Source organism: Cetorhinus maximus, chromosome 26 (assembly GCF_964194155.1).
Source record: "Cetorhinus maximus chromosome 26, sCetMax3.hap1.1, whole genome shotgun sequence".
Taxonomy (NCBI): domain Eukaryota; kingdom Metazoa; phylum Chordata; class Chondrichthyes; order Lamniformes; family Cetorhinidae; genus Cetorhinus; species Cetorhinus maximus.
The window spans coordinates 19770544-19792457 of NC_135904.1; the positions used below are offsets into that span (position 1 = coordinate 19770544).

General features: G+C 42.0%; 2 protein-coding genes across 3 annotated transcripts in view; one reads left to right on the forward strand and one right to left on the reverse strand.

The window, feature by feature from the left end:
- The window catches only part of myo1ea (myosin IEa), a 149078-nt gene extending 140121 nt beyond the window's left edge, over positions 1–8957 (forward strand). Inside the window, exons 26-29 of one of the 2 annotated variants that reach the window (XM_078530297.1) lie at positions 1287–1494; positions 3829–3864; positions 5811–5980; positions 7902–8957. In XM_078530297.1, the coding sequence (XP_078386423.1) occupies positions 1287–1494; positions 3829–3864; positions 5811–5980; positions 7902–7978 (491 nt within the window). In that variant the 3' untranslated portion in view covers positions 7979–8957. The remainder of the gene's footprint in view (positions 1–1286; positions 1495–3828; positions 3865–5810; positions 5981–7901) is intronic. The other variant, XM_078530298.1, reaches the window with a different exon arrangement.
- Positions 8958–11365: 2408 nt separating this feature from the next.
- On the reverse strand, positions 11366–19960 carry ccnb2 (cyclin B2). The gene is made up of 9 exons (XM_078530299.1): positions 19605–19960; positions 16828–16944; positions 16558–16746; positions 16279–16467; positions 15406–15564; positions 13945–14178; positions 13622–13762; positions 13053–13163; positions 11366–12980 (listed from the first exon to the last, which is right to left on the reverse strand). Exons 1-9 carry the CDS (start codon positions 19626–19628, stop codon positions 12879–12881), a joined length of 1266 nt encoding a protein of 421 aa, XP_078386425.1. The 5' UTR covers positions 19629–19960; the 3' UTR covers positions 11366–12878.
- Positions 19961–21914: the final 1954 nt, after the last annotated feature.

Here is a 21914-nt window from a genome sequence, read left to right on the forward strand (position 1 = left end):
CACAAAGCAGGTGAAGCAGTTCCTCTATTTCCCCCACCCCAAACTCCAGTTGCTGGGAAAAGGAACAAAGGAGGGATAACGAGAAAGTGATAAGGTGGAGAGCAGAACTGATTAAATGACAGAAGTGAAATGAAAAATATTTTGTAGAATATAGTGTCAAAGTAGATAAGTTAAATTGGAGGGAATAGTGTACAGATGTGGCAGCCAAGGGGCATGCACAAATGTACTACCGCAGAAAATTAAAATCCTTTAGAGTAAATATCCTACAATCATGAAACTCTTCTATATGGCTGTACCTCTTGGATGTCTCGCCTGGTACTGCTGCCTTGGAAAAGCGGACTCTTTTTAAGGATACAGAGATTATTGAGCCAAGCAGGAAGGGTATTTGATCAGCACTTGATGTGATCTGCTCTCGAAGAATTTTGCCGGAAGTAAAGTGTGACTTGAACAATGAGAATCATCCCCGATCTCAGTATCACTGCTGAGTGTATTCAAGGGAAAGGCTACAGTCCCTTAGGCGCAGGACAGGTCACTTCCTGAACTTGTTTGTGCCCTTATCCATAAGAATCTTTTAACCGAAGTTTGATGTATGGATGAGGGTATCTACCCAGGATGGGACTCTCCAACTGATTATTTGAATGCATTGGAATAGGTTTGAATACATATTTTAATTAAAGTTAGATCCCTGTGATAGGGTAATTTTTTTTATCAAAGGAGCAATGAATTTTCATGTGGACAATAAAGGAGACTGGTGTGGTGGGGGTGTCACTGGACTAGTAATCCAGAGACCTACATTAATGCTCTGGGGACATGGGTTCAAATCCCACCATGGCAGCTGGTGGAATTTGAATTCAGCTAATAAATCTGGAATATGAAGCTAGCCTCTGTAATGGTGACCATGAAACTATCACTGATTGTCATAAAAACCCACCTGCTAATGTCCTTTAGGGAAGGAAATCTGCCCTCCTTGCCTGGTCAGTCCTACTTGTGACTCCAGACCCACAGCAATGTGGTTGATTCTTAACTGCCCTCTGAAATGGCTGAGGAAGCCATTCAGGGGCAATTAGGCATGGTCAACAAATGCTGGCCTTGCCAGCAATGCCCACATCCCATAAAAAAAAAATAAAGTGAATTGATTTATTATATGGTCAATGTAGTTCTAGCTGCTCTTTAACAGGTTTACCTCAAAAGTGAACAAAATGTTATCCCAATAATTACTACAGTACTTATTCTTTTTTTGTTCAGAATTACTAAAATGGATTCCCCTCTCAATTTGTTCTTCAAAGGTTCCCACCAGAATGGAGTCATAAAGGGTTCCCATAACACCTCTCAATGGCCACCTTTAAACTCCCGACCCAATCAGCGAATACCCTACCAGGGCACCACGACAGACCGTCCATCACTGCCCAGCCCAGGCTCCAACTTCACAGACAAACACGCCCGCATTCAACATAACCTGGATTTCTTGAAAGTACCCGAGCAGGGTGCTGCAGGGTAAGAGGAGCTCCCAGAGTCTGGATGCTTTTGGCTTCGATTGTGTTGTTATATCTCTCAGGATAGTTAGTGGCCCCTGATCAATTGAGGAATTGCAAATTCTTCGGATGTGTGCTGGAATTCCACTTGGAGAAAAGACTTGAAATGCCTTGTCAATTCTGAACTTTGCTTATCTACGAGGTATAATAGATGATCTAACAACTGTGGCTGAGCCTGTTAACGACGCCTTTAGCCAGGAGAAGTATATTAGTGAACTCCTGCTGCATATTGAGGTGTACCTTGCCTGGAAATCTCTACCGTGAGCTACAGATTGTTTCACTTTGATAGAAGCAAAAAAACTGCGGATGCTGGAAATCCAAAACAAAAACTAAAATACCTGGAAAAACTCAGCAGGTCTGGCAGCATCGGCGGAGAGGAGCACAGTTAACGTTTCGAGTCCAAATGACCCTTCAACAGAACTAAGTAAAAATAGAAGAGAGGTGAAATATAAGCTGGTTTAAGGGGGGGGTGGGACAGGTAGATCTGGATAGAGGGCCAGTGATAGGTGGAGATAACCAAAATATGTCACAGACCAAAGGACAAAGAGGTGTTGAAGGTACCCAGACCTCCCTGTCGCTTGCCATTTCAACATTCCACCCTGCTCTCATGCCCACATGTCCGTCCTTGGCCTGCTGCATTGTTCCAGTGAAGCTCAACGCAAACTGGAGGAACAGCACCTCATCTTCCAACTAGGCACTTTACAGCCTTCCGGACTGAATATTGAGTTCAACAATTTTAGATCATGAACTCCCTCCTCCCCCCACCCCCTTTCCGACCCCCCCCCCCTTTTTTTTCCAATAATTTATATAGATTTTTCTTTTCCCACCTATTTCCATTATTTTTAAATGTATTTCCATCCATTGCTTTATCTCTACCTTTTAGCCTTTTTTGATTCCTTCACCCCACCCCACCCCCACTAGGGCTATCTGTACCTTGCTTGTCCTGCTTTCTACCCTTAATTAGCACATTCTTTAGATAATATCACCACCTTCAACACATCTTTGTTCTTTTGTCTGTGACATCTTTTGGTTATCTCCACCTATCTCTGGCCCTCTATCCAGCTCTACTTGTCCCACCTCCCCTTAAACCAGCTTATATTTCACCTCTCTTCTATTTTTACTTAGTTCTGTTGAAGGGTCATTCGGACTCGAAACGTTAACTGTGCTCCTCTCCACAGATGCTGCCAGACCTGCTGAGTTTTTCCAGGTATTTTTGTTTTTGTTTTGTTTCACTTTGGTGAGATGTGTGGGCGCTCTTGAGTTGAGAGCCTGTTGGACAGGGAAGTATGAAATGGTACAATAAAAAGTGATGAAGAATGGAGAATTACTGCTATTCCCACACATACTCAGATCCTAAAAGACTTTTGTAAAAGTAATGACCCAAGTCTCAGTGAACTATTTCTCCATGGAGGCCATCATGACCAGGCCTAATCCTAACCTCACTCGACACCAACAAATATACATTCCAGCGAAAGTCACTCGATCGATATCAGGAGTGGAAATCAAGCCCAATTTGCTTGTACCATCCCTATTCTGTGGATTCTTAAACGCAATTTTACCCACATCACCACAGCTGCTTTCGTACAAACCAGGGATCTAAAGACAAGACTGGAATTTGCAAATAAGTTTGCAAGTGGTGCAGCTGAAACAGTTTTAGCAATTGAACAACAATCAAACTATTGAGTTTTGCATCTCGCAGGGAACAAGCTTCCCTCGGTTGTGAAACTTCTACATGTTTAGCCAGATTCTTTGGGTGAGTGGCACACTTCAGGGAGCTCAGTGTGTCAGCACACAAATGAAAAAGATATGCTCTCTGCTGGCCAGTTATGGAGCTGCAGTAGTACCTGAAGGAGATTGAGAAGTTGAAAGCTAGTGAAAGTATACTCCAGACGTAGACATTGTAGAAACCACAGCATTAAATGAATCCAACCAGTAATCGTGATGCAAGAATCTTTAACAAAAAGAAATGTTGCCTCACCTAATTTGTTGTGCTAACTTTTATAGTATGTTATTCTATTGAGCAGGCATCTAGTAAAGGAATCTAGCCTTTCTTCAACATAGGTTATACTGGGTTTTGTAAATAAGCCTAAGTGCTGACTACTCTTCCCTTCTACACAGTTTCTCCCCCATGCAGGCAGAAACTGTTCTTTTATAACTGTGCCCTAACCTTTCCCCAGTTAGTCTCAGCTGCTCTTACTCATAGCTAAAGCATGCACTCAATTGTCACAGTATTTGCAACATTAATGTTTATAGCAGGTGTATATAAGTTATTGTTAAAATTTCTTCCTTTTTATAGTAAACGTACTGGAATGACACGACCAAAGGCAGGAAAGTGAGTCAAGAATGATGCTGTTGGGTGGTGGTTTTGGTGCTTTTGCTTGTGGATTTAGTGCAGCTGGTTTACTTTAAATTAGTATGTAGAACATGTAGTAGGTTTGATGGCTTACCACTAGTTTTAGTTCTAATTGTGATAAAGGAGGCCATTCTAACTTAGTTGTCACTTTAGTCAATCATGGCTGTGGTGGTGGGAGAATGATATTTCTGACTGCTAACGAGATTTCATTATGTACTGATATCATTAAAAACAATCATCATCAATAACATCATTTTCAGTGGCGTGTATGCCGAAAAATTGAACTGGTGCACAGATCTGACTGTTAAATTGTACTGCACCTATTCCTGTTCTGAGGCACTATTGCAAAGTCTTCATAAAATGTTAAATATTAGGAAGGTACAGGTTAGATGCACCCAATGCATATAAATCATTGTGCATAGCGCCAGCCGAATGCATTTCAAAGTAGAAAGTCCAAAACTTTGATAGAGTACATAGGGAGAAACTGTTTCTTCTGAGATTGGGTTGATAACTAGAAGACACAGATTTAAGATTATTGGCCAAAAAAAAAAGACCGGGGGAAGAATATTTTTATGCAGCAAGTTGTTATGATCAGAAATGCAGTGCCTGAGAGAAGGGCAGAAGCAGATTCAAGAGTAACTTTCAAAGGGGAATTAGATATATACGGATAAAGGAAAAAATTGCAGGAAAACTGCAGGAGAGTGGGACTGATTAGATAGCTCTTTCAAAAAACTAACACAGACACGATGGGTGAGATTGACTCCTTCTGTGCTATATGGTTCTATGAAAGTTCTATTCACATTCAGGCTTCCCTAGGATTTGGGGGCTTGGATAGGGAGGAAGAGCTTATGTATTTCTCCTGGATTATTGGAGGTAGGAAACTGCTGTCTCCTGAAGGAATTTTGCCCAATTAAGAACTTGCACGGCATGTGTCTAATAACGTTGATTATGAGAACTTGCGTCAAATCAAGGACATGAGTGTAGATGGCAGAAAGTGTGTAAAGTAACAAAAGTACAGAAGCTGATAGCAATTTGCAGGGAAGATCTGGTCAATGAAGAATCCAAATTAGTCAATAGAATCACTGTTTCTTGATTTACATTGTTTCTTAGGAAATTTTCAAAATTATAAAGGAGATTAACAAAGACTGATGTAAACAAATCATGGTGAAGAGTTCAAATACCAGGGGACAAATTTAATAATTAGGATATCAGGAGTAATGAAACCCAAACTGTTGGGGGAGATTTAAAATAAAGGCGTATTAGACTTGGAGTGCACATTATGAAGAAAAGGCTTGAACTGAAGAGTCTAAATAAGCTCACGGTGTGTTTCTGGAGTAAGGATCCAGGGTACAATGAGATGATGGGTAGCTGGGGTCGAGACCAATCAAGAAGATTTGAGCATATTTGGCCTGAACGCCATTCCCTATTCCTAATATTTCTTCCGTTCTAATGTTTCAAAGCATGGGACATTGTTACTTGCCCTGTGCATTGATGCTGATTGTCTTCCACAGGAGTGTCCAAACTACCTGCCATGATCATATGTATCCCATAAGCCCAGGCAAACAACTTGGCTCTACTTATGGTTCACTGCCTAGCTTTCTGGTTAATCCTGATTTGAAAATTGTATATCCCGGAGGTCTCAAACAAGGCTATCCTTAGCTCTGCCTCCGATCAGCAGCTTGAGATATTTACAAATTAATGGTCAAGTTTGTTTCAACTTTAGATGTGGCCAGTAAAGCTCCAAGCTGTGAACCTGGGTGATGCTCAAGGTCAAAGAGTTCGGACACTCCTGGTGTGCAGTTTTTCATTCTCTGATCTGTTCCAGTGCTGAAATGTTAGAAGTAAGACCCAAGTGCAATGTGAACCAACCTTGGAGGTTCAAGGTCTAGGCCAGCAAATTCCAGTAATTCTCTCTTTTGTTTTAGTGCACATAGACATATGACAAATCGTCCACCCCCAGCAGGAGGGCGACCTAAACCACAACCCAAACCCAAGCCTCAGGTACCACAGTGCAAAGCTCTGTACGCATATGATGCTCAGGACACAGATGAACTTAGCTTTAACGCTGATGACGTTATAGAAATAGTTAAGGAAGGTAAGTAGCGGCATTTTTTATTAATGCTCTTTCTCTTTGCGTGTTCCTTAGGATTAAATATAACTGGAAAATTCAAAACACACCTGCCTTTCCCCAGTTAAATGGCTTGTGTCATCTGCAGTACAGTTCTCGACTAAAGACATGTTAGGTTGGATTTTGAGATTTTTTTTTAAATGGTGCAGCATTGAAATGAATGTGACAGTGTGAACTTGCTGTACTCACCCACCAGTCTCACCTAAAAGCGGCTGAGAAAGTCAGGACCGGTGCATTTAAGAGCAAGCTAGTTTTTAACTGAGTGTTAAGTGACAATTAGTGATAGCTTCTCTGGCTCTGAAAAAAATCATTTTACAAATGTGGCGCCTCATGCCAAAAGAAAATCAGTGTTCAAGACTTTTATAAAAAGTTATTTTTTTTTTTACTTGTTCTCTTTTCTCTCTTGCTTAATCGCATCTGTACTTCCCAATCTTTGTTTTGTTTTCTTTACATCATTTAAATCAAATTTATGTTTCCTGCTTTGTACTGCATGGTTTCGATTGTGTGTCTCAGTTCTGATTGGTTGAAGAGCCTCTCTGTTTCTTGTCCTGCTCATAGATCCTCTGTAGATGGCGCTGCACTGAAACAGACACCAGATTAGAGAAAAGCAACATTCTAAACCCCATAAAACTTTGTGGGGCAGAGTTGTCAGTTGGCAGGCGATCGCTACACTTTCAACACTAACTACAAAATCCAGACTTTTGCAACACTGCTAGTTGCTACCATTATCAAGATCAGACAGGAATCAGCTTCAAGCTGTGGTTTTATGCCATAGGTCTGCAATGTGGTTGAGATTGGAGTTAATTTTTAATAACGCTACGTTAAACATGTTGGTGTAATGATACGCAAACAAGTGCTGCAGTGGTTTGTACGGAACTACAAGCACTGCACAATTTCCACCTCATTCAGCATGTATACACAAGCACCATGAGATGATAATTATTTTCCCCATCACTTTTTTCACTGCAAGCATTGTTGTTTCTCTTCTTTTCATTGACACTGCCAGGACCATTGCTGCTTTGAATCTTCCTTTCTTGTTCTCCCCAAGCTTCAGATACACCATCCAACTTGTTTTTTCTTCTCTCCTCATCCTTACTGCATTGAGATGAAGATTTCTCACACTGTCTGCTACTCCGATTTGCTATTTTGGCAAACCTCAAAATTGTGTAACTTATTACAATCCTCTTCAGGCTTTTAAGATCCAAGCTTAACTTCAACCAATCATTACTTTTTTAACAATCTTGTTCTCTCTTGCTCTTTTCAATCTTACTGATGTCTTGGCAGCCCTTGGCACTTTTCAAAGAAGAACAGGCAATGCCTTCAGTCCTAGCCAACATTTATCCCTCACGAACACAAAACAGGTTAATTTGGTTATTCAGCTATGGGACCTTGACGTGCACAAATTAGCTACTGCTGTTGTCCACAAACGTGACTGCAAAAATAATTCATTGGCTGTAAAGTGCTACAGAACATTCTGAAAAAGGCTAGCGATGCTGATTCTTGCTTTATTTCAATCAGCTGCTTCTTGCAATAATCTGTCTTGCCGAACGCAATATTGGCCCAGAGAGAGTGTACGCTTCAAGGAGTTTGGCTTTATTTAAGATTCTCCAATTTAGAGGTACATAGTGTTTGGCACTAAATTGGAATACAATCTCATGCGTTATACAAAAGGTTAAAGAGTTATTTCACGTCAGGGTCAGGTGAGTCTCCCCACGAGCCACTGAGCTTCTCTAAAATACACAATCCCACCTTTTTATAGAGAATATTTTCATTTATTGCATACATTTTAATTTAATTAATGTTTGTAACTTTTAACTAAGATGTCAATCTATCAGGGTATGTGTGTCAAAGTTCCTGATGATCTGTCTAAATTCTCTTTCTGTCGTAGATCCCTCAGGCTGGTGGATAGGTAGACTGCGAGGGAAACAAGGATTGTTCCCCAACAACTATGTTGCCAAGATATAAACCCCTGTCACTATCAAGATCTATATTCAAACCGAATTGACCTTTCCTGATCCTACCTGTGATGCTTTGATGACTGGAGAGCACACTGTATAGGATGTTTGCAAATGTATAATTCTACAAATATCTGTAGTCTGGAGCTACACAACAGTTGTGCTAGTACTGAAAGAACTGTAACTTATTGTATTTATACTTTTGTCGTTGCCTGACTAAAAGTGTATAACTGGTAGTTTAGCGAGAATGTTGCATTTAACTTGGACCATAAGATACCTGTGTATAGGTTTTATCATTCTTGCTTGAAGTGCCTTTTGTCAATTATTGCTTAGTAGACTTTTATGTAACATTTCTTAGCGATCTGTTCTTTCTTCAGGAATAATAGTGATGAAAGGTAAAACTTCCCTTTTGAAGTGCATTCCAAATCGGGAAAAACACTGAACTTTGCTGCTGAGTCACGTCTGAAGAACATTTGCTGCACGTGACACCCAAAGAAAATGGTGTTCTGTTTTTAAAATAATTTAAACTATCAAACTTTCTACCAATCACCATTGGGGTATTGTAGACCTCATTGGTGAGCAGTGTGAAGGTTTAAGGAGAAAGCACTCTTCTCAGTACTGTATAAATGTAACATTTGCATTTTAAAGTGCCTTTTAATTAAATGCATAAATGTGGCTGGTCCATATAAGTGTTGTATCTGATGTAAAGTTGAGGTAATAAGAGAAAGTGTTTTGGTCTTTTTCCTTTACTGTACATTATGAAACTGAATGATCCTACAAAGTAATGTCTAACAACTATATATTGATGTACTCTATCACACTCATTCTGCAAGTTTTAGGTTATTCAATTAGAATGTAGAAGCACTGTTAAATACTTACTCCTCTGCATTTGGCCAATGTGTTAAATTTTATAAATTTATATATGGGCAAAACTTTAAAGTGTATTAGGATTCCTGGATTGACATAATAAATATATTCAATATACTGTATCTGGAACAATGGTGCTTTAATTTCTCTCAAAAATATAACTGAAGGGTTGCTCAAACAGGATGTGACTTAACTTAGAGCTGGAGTTTGTTTTTCCAGATACGTTTATCACTTTGGTGCTTATTCACCCTTTTTCCATATGGTATTTGAGTAATGCAAATTAGAAAGAATGGGTTAGAAGCTCATTGAGCAAAGCAACAGGCCATTTTGTACCCTTCCATCATGGGCAAGGAAGTACAGGCAGAGAAAAATCAAATGAAGTGGAAAGCAAGGTGTCAGTTCAAGATCACTTCACTGGTTCTGCTCAACCAGCCAAAGCTCATTACTCCACAGTTACTAAATGAAGCAGTAATTCCACTATAACTCTGCAATTTTTATTGCATTAAAAAGATGCTATACATGTAATAGCCCAAGGTGTCTTATAAGCAAAGTTTGCCAAGCCACTCAAGGATATTAGGGCAGATGGCCAAAAGCTTGGTCAGAGGTAGATTCTTCAGGAGTGTTTTAAAGGAGGATGGAGAGAATTCTAGAGCTTAGGCGGATGAAGGCACTACCAGCAATTGGTGGAGCTCTTAAAATCAGTAATGCACAAGGCCGGAATTAGGGTTAACAACTAAATTCAACTCCTGTTCTCAAATCAATTGTGTAGTAAGTCAGTCTGAATTTGCATCCATAATACAAAATTAAAAGTCAACAAAATGTCAATTTGAAATGTTGACTTTAAGCCTCCTTTAAGACTAGTGTTGTGACTGGATATGTTTCTCTAGTTAGGTGACAAGGTAGGCTGAGCAAGCCGATAACTTTCAGATGCTTATAGCTATTTATATACAATTGAAGGTAGAGGGTCTTTAACTACCAACATCAAACTGAAGTAATTAAGCTGCTAAAAGCTAAAACTTGAATTTTAAATCAATAAAGCAATGATCCAACAAAAAAAAATTGGATGGAGATTCCTGAATATACAAAAGCTACTCATGCACAGTATTGAAGGCTCTAACTATTGATGCTAACATGCCAAAGTATTGGTGAATTTATAATGAAATAGTTGGGCTATAATGTTTGTGGCATAGATGATTAAATAATAACAGCTATTAAAGTGAAGCCTCATTATGAGCTAGCATATGACCGTATCCATTTTTGTTACTTTATACTGTAACTGGAAGAGTCTCTGCAACCTTCTTGCACAGGCAAGTTGTACTTATTACTATCCCTGCATAAAGACAAGTGTTACATGTCCTAAAGGAGACAAACAAGGTCTGGATTATAGGGGTGAAAACTTCTGCAAAATATAGATTCAACTAAGTGATTCAATTCTAACTATTGGAGGGATTACAATGGGTCTCATTATCTAAAAGGCAATAGGCTGGGACTGCCAGTGTCTGTAGTCTAAAATCAGGTCAGTCATTGATACACAGTTGGATGGTCTATAAACATTCAAATCAGATCAAAGACCAAATTGCTTGAACCATTGTTAAGATTGGAGGTAAACTCTCAGCCAGGGCATAGGTTAAAGGGGAAGTGCTGCAATACCACAGCCCCTCACTTCCAGTTCTAAGCTATCACTTTGCATTGAGTTTCTGAATCCAGGTTACTTATATAAAATTAGAAAACAGTCACAGTCCCAGAATTCAGTTCCAAGATACCCCACTTGCTAATTTTCCCCCTCTGCAACATTACTCATTGTGCATTCACTTCTTAACCCTTCAACCACTTCTTGGTGATGTGGAAGATTTATCCCAAATCTTCAATTTTAATAGCTTCATGTAGAAAGAAAGGCTTACTGAAATCCAGATTCACACTTAGCAGTGTGGGATGTCTTTCCTTAAGAAAAGGAAGATGCAGGATCTTCCCCTTGTAAATCAGTACCGTTAGTGAGGTGGTCTTCAATGCTACTTATGAAAAATTCATTTGAATGTAACTAGTCTAATTGCTCATTTGGTCTTTCCTTTTTAAAATTAGGCTCTCCAATCTTCTGATACCTGTGGTTGATCATTGAGAATCATACCAGTGTAAAATGACTTGCAACCCTTGGTCCATGTTACAGGCCAGGCTGGAACTGGAATCAAATTTTACAGCGGTCATTGGTTTTAATAGCAATATCTTTGTTTGGAGAGGACATGTTCAGGGATGTGTCAGAATATCTAGCAGCTCAGCTCACCATTTGCATCATTGGTTTTCACCACTGACAGCCCGCCTTGCTGCTATGGTATTAAAAGCATTTTTTTTTTATTTAAAAAGTGATGCTTTACTGCAGTTACACTGCCTCATGTTCATACCTTTAAAATGAGCTATTATTTATATACTTTAACAGGAGATACTCACTTATTGAATAGCCTTTTAAAAATTCTGCACCTATCTGCTACTTGTGTATTTGACTTTCAAATTATATTAACCATTACTACAGTTACCATGTATATTTGCAAATAATTTTATTTACACTTCATTGATGTATCAAGTTTGTCAAGGAAACTGGATGGAAATTAAAAATATTTATGGGTCAGCATTTATGCTAGTTGCTTCATAATAATACAGTGCAACATCTTCAAAAAGAGTTTAAAATCACATCCAGTAATACCACATTACATTCAAGCTTATCACAGCTTCAGCACCCATTGAGATTCAAACACTAAGCAGTGATTACTAGTGTTGTAGTCCTAGCATTAGTGAAGTAATATGGAACTAGTTACTGTTTTTTTTAAACCAAACACCAAAAGATCCCTTGGGGGCTTATAATGTTACCTTTAGCAAAGGCAAGGTGGTAAAATATACAAATGCAAAAGTCTGGATTTATTCGGTTATATTTAGGGATTTGTGCAGAGAGGCTATTCATTTACTTGGACTACAACAGAGCTTCTTTCCTCATCCTTCTGCTAATTTATCCTCAAGCTGCCCTCTAGTACATACCCAAGCAACTACACACATTGTAACTTGCTTGGAAATGGTTCAGCAGGCCTTGCTTAGTGACAGCTTCAGCCTGCTGGAGATTATAACCAAAATGTGCAATCAAGAATTCTAATTAACTCTTGCATACCTCAGGTTATATTTCCACTGTTGCACTACCTTAAGGAAACTAACTTTGCCCAAGTGCAGGTGAATATTGTACTTGCATTGCATGTTGAGACCTCTCTGACTTTGCAGGAGCCTTGGCCAATTTACTCCCACCACAATTAACTAGCAGGAAGCAGTAACAAAACCAAGTAAATTTTTGGTCCATGCAGCTCAGTGATGAGCCTAAACTGAGCCTTTTTGGAAGTCAAAATAAATGAAGTAAAAAAAAAAGACACTTTACAAAGATAGAGTTTAATAAAGCTATGGATCTAGTCTCAGCTTAACGAGTTTGCTACTGGGATGGGTAGAGAAAGACAAAAAAAAAGGAACGAACTAGATATTCCAGGAACAAAGCAAACAAGTGAAACTTTCCCCAAGTATTGTAAAAATAGGAAAAGCAATCTTGTGCACAAGAAAGTCACTCCCACAAGAATAAAATCAGTGGATTTTTTTTTAAATAAGAAAACTTAGAATAAATTTGCATTGCAACAAATTTTAGATTGACAGGAAAAAAAGCTTTAAAATTTACATAAATCTAAATTAAAAAAGCACCTGGCTGGTCTGGTCTCCACAAGTCCTTGGGTCAGCTTCAGACATTAGACCAGCCTGGACTATAGTCGCTCCAAACCAAGAGCTACAGGAGTTGAAATTGAAGACTAGAAGCATGCTGGAGTGACTCAGTCACAAAAACACTGCGACAGAAAAGTTTAACAAGGTGTTAAACGTGGGTAAGTACCCATTTGGTACAACTCCCATGGGTACAGGATATGCAACACAACTTTTCAAAGGCTGGACCTGTTAAGTGTAATAGCAGCAATTTTCCCCATTTAAAACATCTGCAAAGTGCATCAATGTCCAGGTTACTCTTTAGAAGGTTACAGTAAGGAAGAGGCCAGTTCTTGGATAAGCGACGACTTCAGTTGAGGGATGGTGCTTATTTTCAGTAGTTTTGGACTTGCATATTTGTTCTTTATAGCCTAAGAAAGAATGAAATGCCATTAAACTGATGCAAGATACACTGGACAAATCTCAACTAGGTATATACTTACAACATGCTTTGTGAGGCCGTCATTCATTTTAACTACATTTTTTGCCATGTGTTTCATAGTCAAATTCAAGGCTTCCTCCGTGTATCCAGTATAGTATTGTTGAACTGCTGTCTAAAAAAGACCAAAAAAAAGGGCAAGATTTTCAGGACAAGATAGAATGGCCTCAAATCTGGAACCATCCATTTTCCTTCCAATTACAATATCTTGCTATGGGTATTAATCAAGTTACTTACACAGGCCAGGGATTGACAGCCTAGTGGGGGAGGGGGTACAAAAGGGAAATTACAGCACTACTATATTTCAGTAGACCCGCAGAGAACAAAGATCAAGACACGTGTATGACTTAGGGACACTGAATAAACAATGGGATTTATTAAAAAATAAAATTAAGGAAACCATACTTCCATTTCATTTGAATTTAAGTGCCGATGTGATGCAGGACATGGTGGGCAAGTTACTAATCCACCCAATGCTTTTGCTACATTTAGTTAAACTCTAGTGTTTGTCAGTATATCTTACAATACTGCAGGAGATCTGGACTTTTAAAGCAAAAATAAAGTTTTACTTACCCATTTACTTTGGCCCAAGACTCTGAAAGACAGGCAAAGTGCAGCTGCTGCAATTTCAGACGGGTGGATGTGCACCATGTTATAGTCTATAACTGTTAGTTCCATTAGGTATTTGGCCAGGGTGTATTTCTCAGCATCAACCTATTTATTTTAAGGCAAATTAGAGCATTAACATTCATGCGAGATCAAACTTCCAAATATACATTTTACACGACTGAACAATTAACCTGGGGTCTATCTATTGGAGTCAGTGCAAATCTGGAAAGCTCCAGAAATGGTCTTCCTAATGGAATGATTTTACTGATCTCGGATTCCATACTTACGTCAGTCTTTGAAGCTCGTCTTAGGAAGTGCAGTGGAAGGGGGCGACCCAATTTAAAGTCAAGCTCTTTAAGAATAAGTATTTCCATTTGCCTGATCTGGCTCTTGGTATAAGCATTGTCTGTGATGTAAACAAAGTCTCCGATAGCAGGTGGATACATCTCTTCATACTTGGAAGCTAACAGCATGGAGGTCACAGCAACTAATTGAAGCTTCTTTCGGGAAACTGGCTGGTTCTGAAATGAGAACATATTTCCTTGAACGATAAGTCTTGGAAAGAGCAGCTGAGAATTACTTTTATTTAATTTTTAAATGAGTGATTCCATGTAAGCGAATAGGTGGGATGGATTCCTCTACCACGGTATTGTTAATGCCAAAACAAGCAGCAATTATAGCCACTTGGTCCAACCAGATTTTCCTTCAGCAATATGGAGAAGGGATGAAGAGGATACAGACTTTTTCCTCTGAAAAAAAGGCATTTAATTCCCCAGTTGGGGTAGAATTCTACTAATGCCCTTCAGTTGACTGAGGACTACATGCATCTGGATCTTGAATATAGCAGCTCAACAGTAAAGCACAAATCCATCCTCATGAGGCCAGGTGTACACACCTGAGGGGCACACAAGGTAAAGTGCCTGGATAGGCGAGTGGTAAATCTTGGCCCACTTCCTCTCAGCTAGTCAAACTGTGGTATTATTTTAGCCTTTTATCTCAAAAAAATCCAACTGTAAAAGATATTAGAGATGGTTACAGGTCACCCAAATCTACAGAAACAGACAAGCAGGGTTGGAGGTTTTAAGACTGTGATTGTGCTTTTAAAAGTAGTGGGCAGCTCATTGGAAAAAGGCTCATAATCACATTGATATTGTTTTGCAAATGGAAAGCTGCATCAAGTGATATTTTTCATTGTTTGGTACAATTGGCCAAGAATACTAATCTGCTTTATTCCAAGCTAAACATCGCAATATTAAATCAGTCTGCCTTCAGAGATTGGAGTACTCAAGCTATGGATAGCTGACAGTTTCACTTAAAATGCCTAGGTCTTGCTTCTGTGCAAGTAGATGCAAAGTAGATCAGAGCAAGACATTGGAGTCAACTTCCAAAAATTGCAAGCACAATTGTCTGACAATACGATACTCAAGATTCCTACAGTAGCAAGGAAAGCTACACTCATTGTAACTTGAGTCAACCAAATAAAAATTAATAAAAATCAGGGGCAAAGCAAAAGGCAGCAACTTAAAGGGAAATTGCAATTTTTAAAAAAAACACTAAAGACAAAGTTTAAAGGAAACCTTGAACACCTCCCAACAACTTCCATGCCATTGGGAAACTTGTTTCAATTGCAGCCCACACCATTTCCTGGCTTACAAGGAAAAAGGTAGCTACTGAAGCTTGCAGTGGAGAATGCAACAAGCCTCCAGAAATCTGGGCAGTTCATATTCTCTTATTATAAAGGTACTCACTTGCAAAAAACGGTCCATTATAGCCAAGGTCATGAAGAGAGTTTCTTGCAACAGGCGGAATTTCGAATGAACTTGAATTAGCCAGTCAACTAGGATTGCACGCATGCGTTCATTTATTTCTTGCCCTTCAAGGTAATGAGGCTTGATTGCTTGCTCCATCTGATGTGGTATAAAAATGGTCAAACATCATGTTTGGTTCTAAAGCGCTTGAAATAGTGGAGAGCAAATTTCAGTTCAATTTAAAACATTTCATGCAGTGTGTGAAACCATCTTCCCCCTCTTTCATCAGAGAAAGAGAGATGAGAAACAATGTTTTGCAGTGCATGCTGAAAACGAGGGAACATTACTGTCATAGACTGAGCACAAGGAACAGTAATTCTATTATTCAATGCTACTTGATTCAGTGTTCCATATGAATGCTGCTTCAAATAAACGGGCAACTTCATTTGGCTGAATCAATTACTCAAAGCTGACCTTTCTAACTGAGTTAGAGCTTAAATAGCTGAGCAGCTACCAAAAATTCCATGGGAAAAGTTTTCATAAAGGATAGGTCTTGATTCAAAACATGTTGAAATGTGAAACTCACTAGTTCACTGTTACAATCATTGAGATTTAAGGAAAACCAGAAGAGATGCTGTTTCTAGAGGTGCAGGTTGAAATTGCAGTAAGCACAAAGTGCTTTTAGAACTCAAAATTTCAAATTTAGGATTACTTTTAGAAAGATCCATTATGGTCAGAAACATGAGAATACGTTGTTTTCATTAAATGGAGTTTCTACTAAATTCAAGAAATGAAAATGTAAACCAAGGGCAAGTGATCATTTAGCAACACAAAACAGGTTTCAGCTCCTCCAGGCCTGATCAATCTACACACCTCCAGCTGCCGCAAATATTTGTAGATGTCTTTTATATATTGACTACACATCTGAGGATTATCTCTATCTTGAGCATCAATGTCTTCCACCTCCAGTATGGCTCCAGAAAAAGCTTGACATAGGTCTTCCTCTTTCATAGACACATCCTCTGTCATTGAGACATCCATAGGTGTTGGAGAGAGGGGGGCCTTAAGGAAAAAAAAAAGGAAATGGGACAATGAAATAGTTTGCTGTTCCTCAAAAAAAAATATAGGAAAAGATTGCATTGTAATGCATACCTGTGGAATGGGCTCCTGAACCACTGGCTTCATCTCTGGAACTGCTCGCCTCATCCCATGAGCCACTGGCTTCACCTGAACTGCCGGCCTCAGCTCATGAGCCACTGGTTTTGTGACTTGTTTCGGCAAAACTTTCTCTTTTGGTTTGGATGTCACCGGTTTAGAAACTACATTTACCATTTGTTTTTTCTGCAGGGGTAATAGCAGTTTATTAATTGCCTTGCTGGACAAACTACTCAATAAGATGTTCAATTTAAGAACCGTCATTACCTGTTCTGCTCGAGTCATAACTCGATTCGCCAAGTCTCCCAAGGCAGGCCTTCGGGTGCCTGCAGTCACCTTGGCCAGTGGCTTGACTGGTTCCATATTTTCCAAGTTTCGAAGAGCCTAACAAGATAAAGTTTAAAGTTACTTTATGAACAAGTATGAGCTAGGAAAGTACAGATACGATTCTCAAGTTATGCTATTCACCAGGGAATCTGTAGTATAGACCATAGTGCACAGGGAAGCTATAGTATAGACCACAATGCATTTTCTCCACCCCCATCCTCACTGCAATCTAGCATTCTGGTTAATATGGGGTTGGGGTGGGTGGTACTGAGGGTAGGGGGAAGGAATACCCTTAATGCAATTAAAAATTACCTTTCAATAAATCCAATTGGGAGAATTGAAGCAGAGAGTTCCAAGAAAGGTGGGCAGATGAATGTTAAAAGGGCAATTAGGTAACAAGGACAGGACTCAATGGTGAGTTTAACTAGAGCCATTTGGCAGCAAAGGAGTTACTTTTGCTCTCCTGATTACCCTGGAGTAGTGGAAGATTTGGGTGCCCAAGAGTGTGACCCAAGAGCATTTTAATGTGGCATAGCCATAAACATGCTCAGGTCTGAATTCAGGCAGAGAGTAATGCCCAGGACTTGGGCTGGGAAAGGGTAGGAATCCTGCTGAAGACAAGGAAATCAAAGACAACAGAGTGGCAGTAATGCGATAAAGTGGAGGGTTAAAGGGTCAGCCATTGAGAGTTTAAAAGTGCAGTTCTAAGGTATTGGGGGTGGGGGAGGTGGAAAGAGAGAAAATGTGTATTCTTCTCCCCTTGGGATAGATGCAGGAGGAAATAGAGTTGGTAAGACACAAGGCAGTCAGAGTTGGAGATACCAACAGTGGGAAATGGCGAGCAGTGGTAGTGAATACGTCTAGCAGAATCAATATGCGCAGGGAGGAGAAATTTAGAGAGAACTGGAGGAGAGAGTGAATTTAGAGAGCAAGGGGGAGCCAAGAGAGATTAAAAGGGCAAGGGTCCTGTGCAGAGGCTGAAGTAGGTAAGGAGAGAAAAATGGAAAACGCAAAAGGGTGGATTTAAACGGTCGAACATGCTGGGAGGAGGAGGAGACTCGAGGAGCCACGGTTGGTAGGGAAAAAAAGAGACAAGATGCATCATTTTATAAACCATACTGCCGGCAGATCCGTTTGGCCAGAGGCAAAGACAAAGTGAGCCCAGGTTTCAGACAAAGCAAATCATTCACAACTTAACCATGGACACCCAGGACCTTTGGCTCAGTATCCATTGTGGTTTCATCATCCGGAATACTTACGGACATTTTCCTAAAACACACTAGGTAAAATTCGCTGGATGTTATTACACTGCACGACACAAACAGGCCATTCGGCCCAGCCGGTCCATGCCGGATGTTTCAATTCGATATATTTAAAGGGCAGCGTTAAAATATGGTGAAACCGCACTGAGCGGAAAAGGGCTGGGACAGGAAAGTGGGGCGAGATGTAAACCCATAGTTTAGACCCTAAGAGATCTAGAAAGATGAAGTCCAAAGTGAAACACAAGGAGTTAGATTAGATTAATCAGGGGGATCCTGAAGCTCCGGAAATGAATTCATTGGTCTTCAACAAATTTAAAAGGATCGCAACTCGCCCCAAAATTGCCCCGTGTTGTGGATTTCAGCAAACCGGCTTTTTGCAATGTTACAAAATAATCCACCAGATCACCCCGAGCAGACTGGGGGGAGGGGGAGGAGAGGGGGTCACCCCGAGCAGACTGGGGGGAGGGGGAGGAGAGGGGGTCACCCCGAGCAGACTGGGGGGAGGGGGAGGAGAGGGGGTCACCCCGAGCAGACTGGGGGGAGGGGGAGGAGAGGGGGTCACCCCGAGCAGACTGGGGGGAGGGGGAGGAGAGGGGGTCACCCCGAGCAGACTGGGGGGAGGGGGAGGAGAGGGGGTCACCCCGAGCAGACTGGGGGGAGGGGGAGGAGAGGGGGTCACCCCGAGCAGACTGGGGGGAGGGGGAGGAGAGGGGGTCACCCCGAGCAGACTGGGGGGAGGGGGAGGAGAGGGGGTCACCCCGAGCAGACTGGGGGGAGGGGGAGGAGAGGGGGTCACCCCGAGCAGACTGGGGGGAGGGGGAGGAGAGGGGGTCACCCCGAGCAGACTGGGGGGAGGGGGAGGAGAGGGGGTCACCCCGAGCAGACTGGGGGGAGGGGGAGGAGAGGGGGTCACCCCGAGCAGACTGGGGGGAGGGGGAGGAGAGGGGGTCACCCCGAGCAGACTGGGGGGAGGGGGAGGAGAGGGGGTCACCCCGAGCAGACTGGGGGGAGGGGGAGGAGAGGGGGTCACCCCGAGCAGACTGGGGGGAGAGGGGGTCAGCTCATTATTAACAACTCAGAGTTTGGAGACTGGACCATGTGTCGGTTTCTCACCACCACCCCCCAACACCCCCCCACAACCCCAACCCCACCCCACAACCCCAACCCCCCCCACAACCCCAACCCCACCCCAACACCCCCCCACAACCCCAACCCCACCCCACAACCCCAACCCCACCCCACAACCCCAACCCCACCCCACAACCCCAACCCCACCCCAACCCCCCCCAAAAACCCAACCCCCCCCCCCAAAAACCCAACCCAACCCCCCAAAAACCCAACCCCCCCCCAAAAACCCAACCCAACCCCCCAAAAACCCAACCCAACCCCCCAAAAACCCAACCCAACCCCCCAAAAACCCAACCCAACCCCAAAACTAAACTCACTACAACTTACAACATTGCGGCGGGTGAGAGCCATCGCCGGCGGCGCTGGGGATTCGGCGGAGGCTCCCTTAGTCTCGGCACAGTCGCTGGCCCGGGGTGGGTAGTGTAATGTAGGAGGGGGGGGGGGTGGAGAAAGGGAAGGAGCCGGGCGGATGGTCGGTCTCGGGGTCCCGCCGCAGATTAGAGCGGGGAGGGTGGGGGTCTCGGTGCAGGTTAGCGGGGAGGGTGGGAGTCACTGGGTCTCGGGGTCTAGGTTAGCGGGGAGGGTGGGAGTCACGGCGGCTGGTGCGGGTACCCGGGGCTGCGCTGCTTCCGCGATCCTCCACTTAGCTCCACCACCCCACCGCGCGAATCTTTCAAATGCTCTTTCTCCCCCTTCTCATTGGCCAGAAGCTCAGGGGCTGCGCTCTCCCCATTGGCTATTCGCCCGCGCTCTGGAATGCGTTTCCATGGAGACGCCTCGTTTGGAACCGTGAATGGAATTTCCATACAAGTCACTCAAAGTCACACAAGCGCCCGCCTGCTTAGGAAGCTAGGAACCTCTGCCCGGCTGGGTGGGAATGGTTCAACCTTCACCAAAACCACAATTACCGGGAAAAACTCAGCAGGTCCGGCAGCATCGGTGGAGAAGAAAAGAGTCGACGTTTCCAGTCCTCATGACCCTTCAACAGAACTAATGGTTTAGCCTTGATTGTATTGATGCACCTTGTGATTTACATGTTGTAAAAGTTGAACCTGACTGTACTTTTGTGATAAAAAAACAAAAACAGAATTACCTGGAAAAACTCAGCAGGTCCGGCAGCATCGGTGGAAAAGAAAAGAGTCGACGTTTCGAGTCCTCGCGACCCTTGAAGGGTCGTGAGGACTCGAAACGTCGACTCTTTTCTTCTCCGCCGATGCTGCCAGACCTGCTGAGTTTTTCCAGGTAATTCTGTTTTTGTTTTGGATTTCCAGCATCCGCAGTAGTTTTTTGTTTTTATCTCTGTACTTTTGCGATGGTGATTTTTGAAATGGTTTGGAATGTTCTTCCAGATATTTCATGAATAAAGTATATTTTTCCAAAAAAAAAGGTTTAGCTTCACTAACCAGATATCCCGCCTGCCACCTGCACTTATGGCTGAGGGTGGCCCAGCGTTTATCGATATTCTTTCTTACGGCTGGATGATGTCACATTTGCAGCAGTTAATTTTGACTGGTGTGTCACTCCACTGATTCCCGGGATGTGGGGGATTATTTTCTCGGGAAAGGTTGGACAGGCCGGGTCTACACCCATTGGAGTTGAGAGTTGGTCTTATTGAAACATATAAGATCCCGAGAGGACTTTACATGCTGAAAAGACCCTTGTGGGGGAGACTAGAACTAGGGGAAATAATTTATATATATTTTTTCTTTTCCCACCTATTTCCATTATTTTTAAATGTATTTCCATCCATTATTTTATCTCTACCTTTTAGCCTATTTCGATCCCTTCCCCCCACCCCACCCCCACTAGGGCTATCTGCACCTTGCTCGTCCTGCTTTCTACCCTTAATGTCACCATTAGCACATTTCTTAGCTAATATCACCACCATCAACACCTTTCTCCTTTTGTCTATGACATCTTTTGGCTATCTCCACCTATCACTGGCCCTCTATCGAGCCCTACCTGTCCCACCCCACCCCCCCTTAAACCAGCTTATATTTCACCTCTTCTATTTTTCCTTAGTTTTGGTGAAGAGTCATACGGACCTGAAAGGTTAACTGTATTCCTCTCCGCAGATGCTGTCAGACCTGCTGAATTTTTCCAGGTATTTTTGTTTTTGTCTAGAACTAGGGGACATGGTTTAAAAATAAAAGGTCTCCCACTTAAGATGGAGATGAGGAGAATTCTTTTTCTCCCAGAGGGTGGTGAGTCTGTGGAACTCTCCTCCCCCGGAGAGTGGTGGAGGCAGGGTCATTGAATATTTTTAAGGCAGAAGTAGGTAGATTCGTGACTAACAAGGGAATCAAAGGTTATTGGGGATAGGCAGGAACGTGGAGTTGGGTGCCACGACCTGATCAGCAATGATCTTATTGAATGGTGGAGCAGGCTCGAGGGGCCGAATGGCCTATTCCAGCTCCGACTCCATACGTTTGTATGTATGGATTTCAGGGTCACTCTCCCCCCAGCCCCAAACCACAACATTCACTAGAAGGAAAGATTTGCACTTACGTAGCACCATTTACAACTTTAGGGCATCTCGAAGTGCTTTACAACCATAGAGGTACGTTTGAAGTGTAGTCGCTGTTTTATCGTAGGAAATGCAGCAGCCAATTTTTGCACAGCAAGCTCCCATAAACT

What these genes read in the sequence shown, in the direction of transcription:
- ccnb2 (XM_078530299.1), bottom strand. Translation starts at nt 19,628, where the DNA reads ATGGCTCTCACCCGCCGCAATGTT. An exon ending in CTCTCACCCGCCGCAATGTT is followed by an intron (nt 16,945 to 19,604) that starts GTAAGTTGTAGT and finishes TTATCTTGTTAG; the next exon opens with GCTCTTCGAAACTTGGAAAA. An exon ending in ACGGCCTCACAAAGCATGTT is followed by an intron (nt 12,981 to 13,052) that starts GTAAGTATATAC and finishes ATTCTTTCTTAG; the next exon opens with GCTATAAAGAACAAATATGC.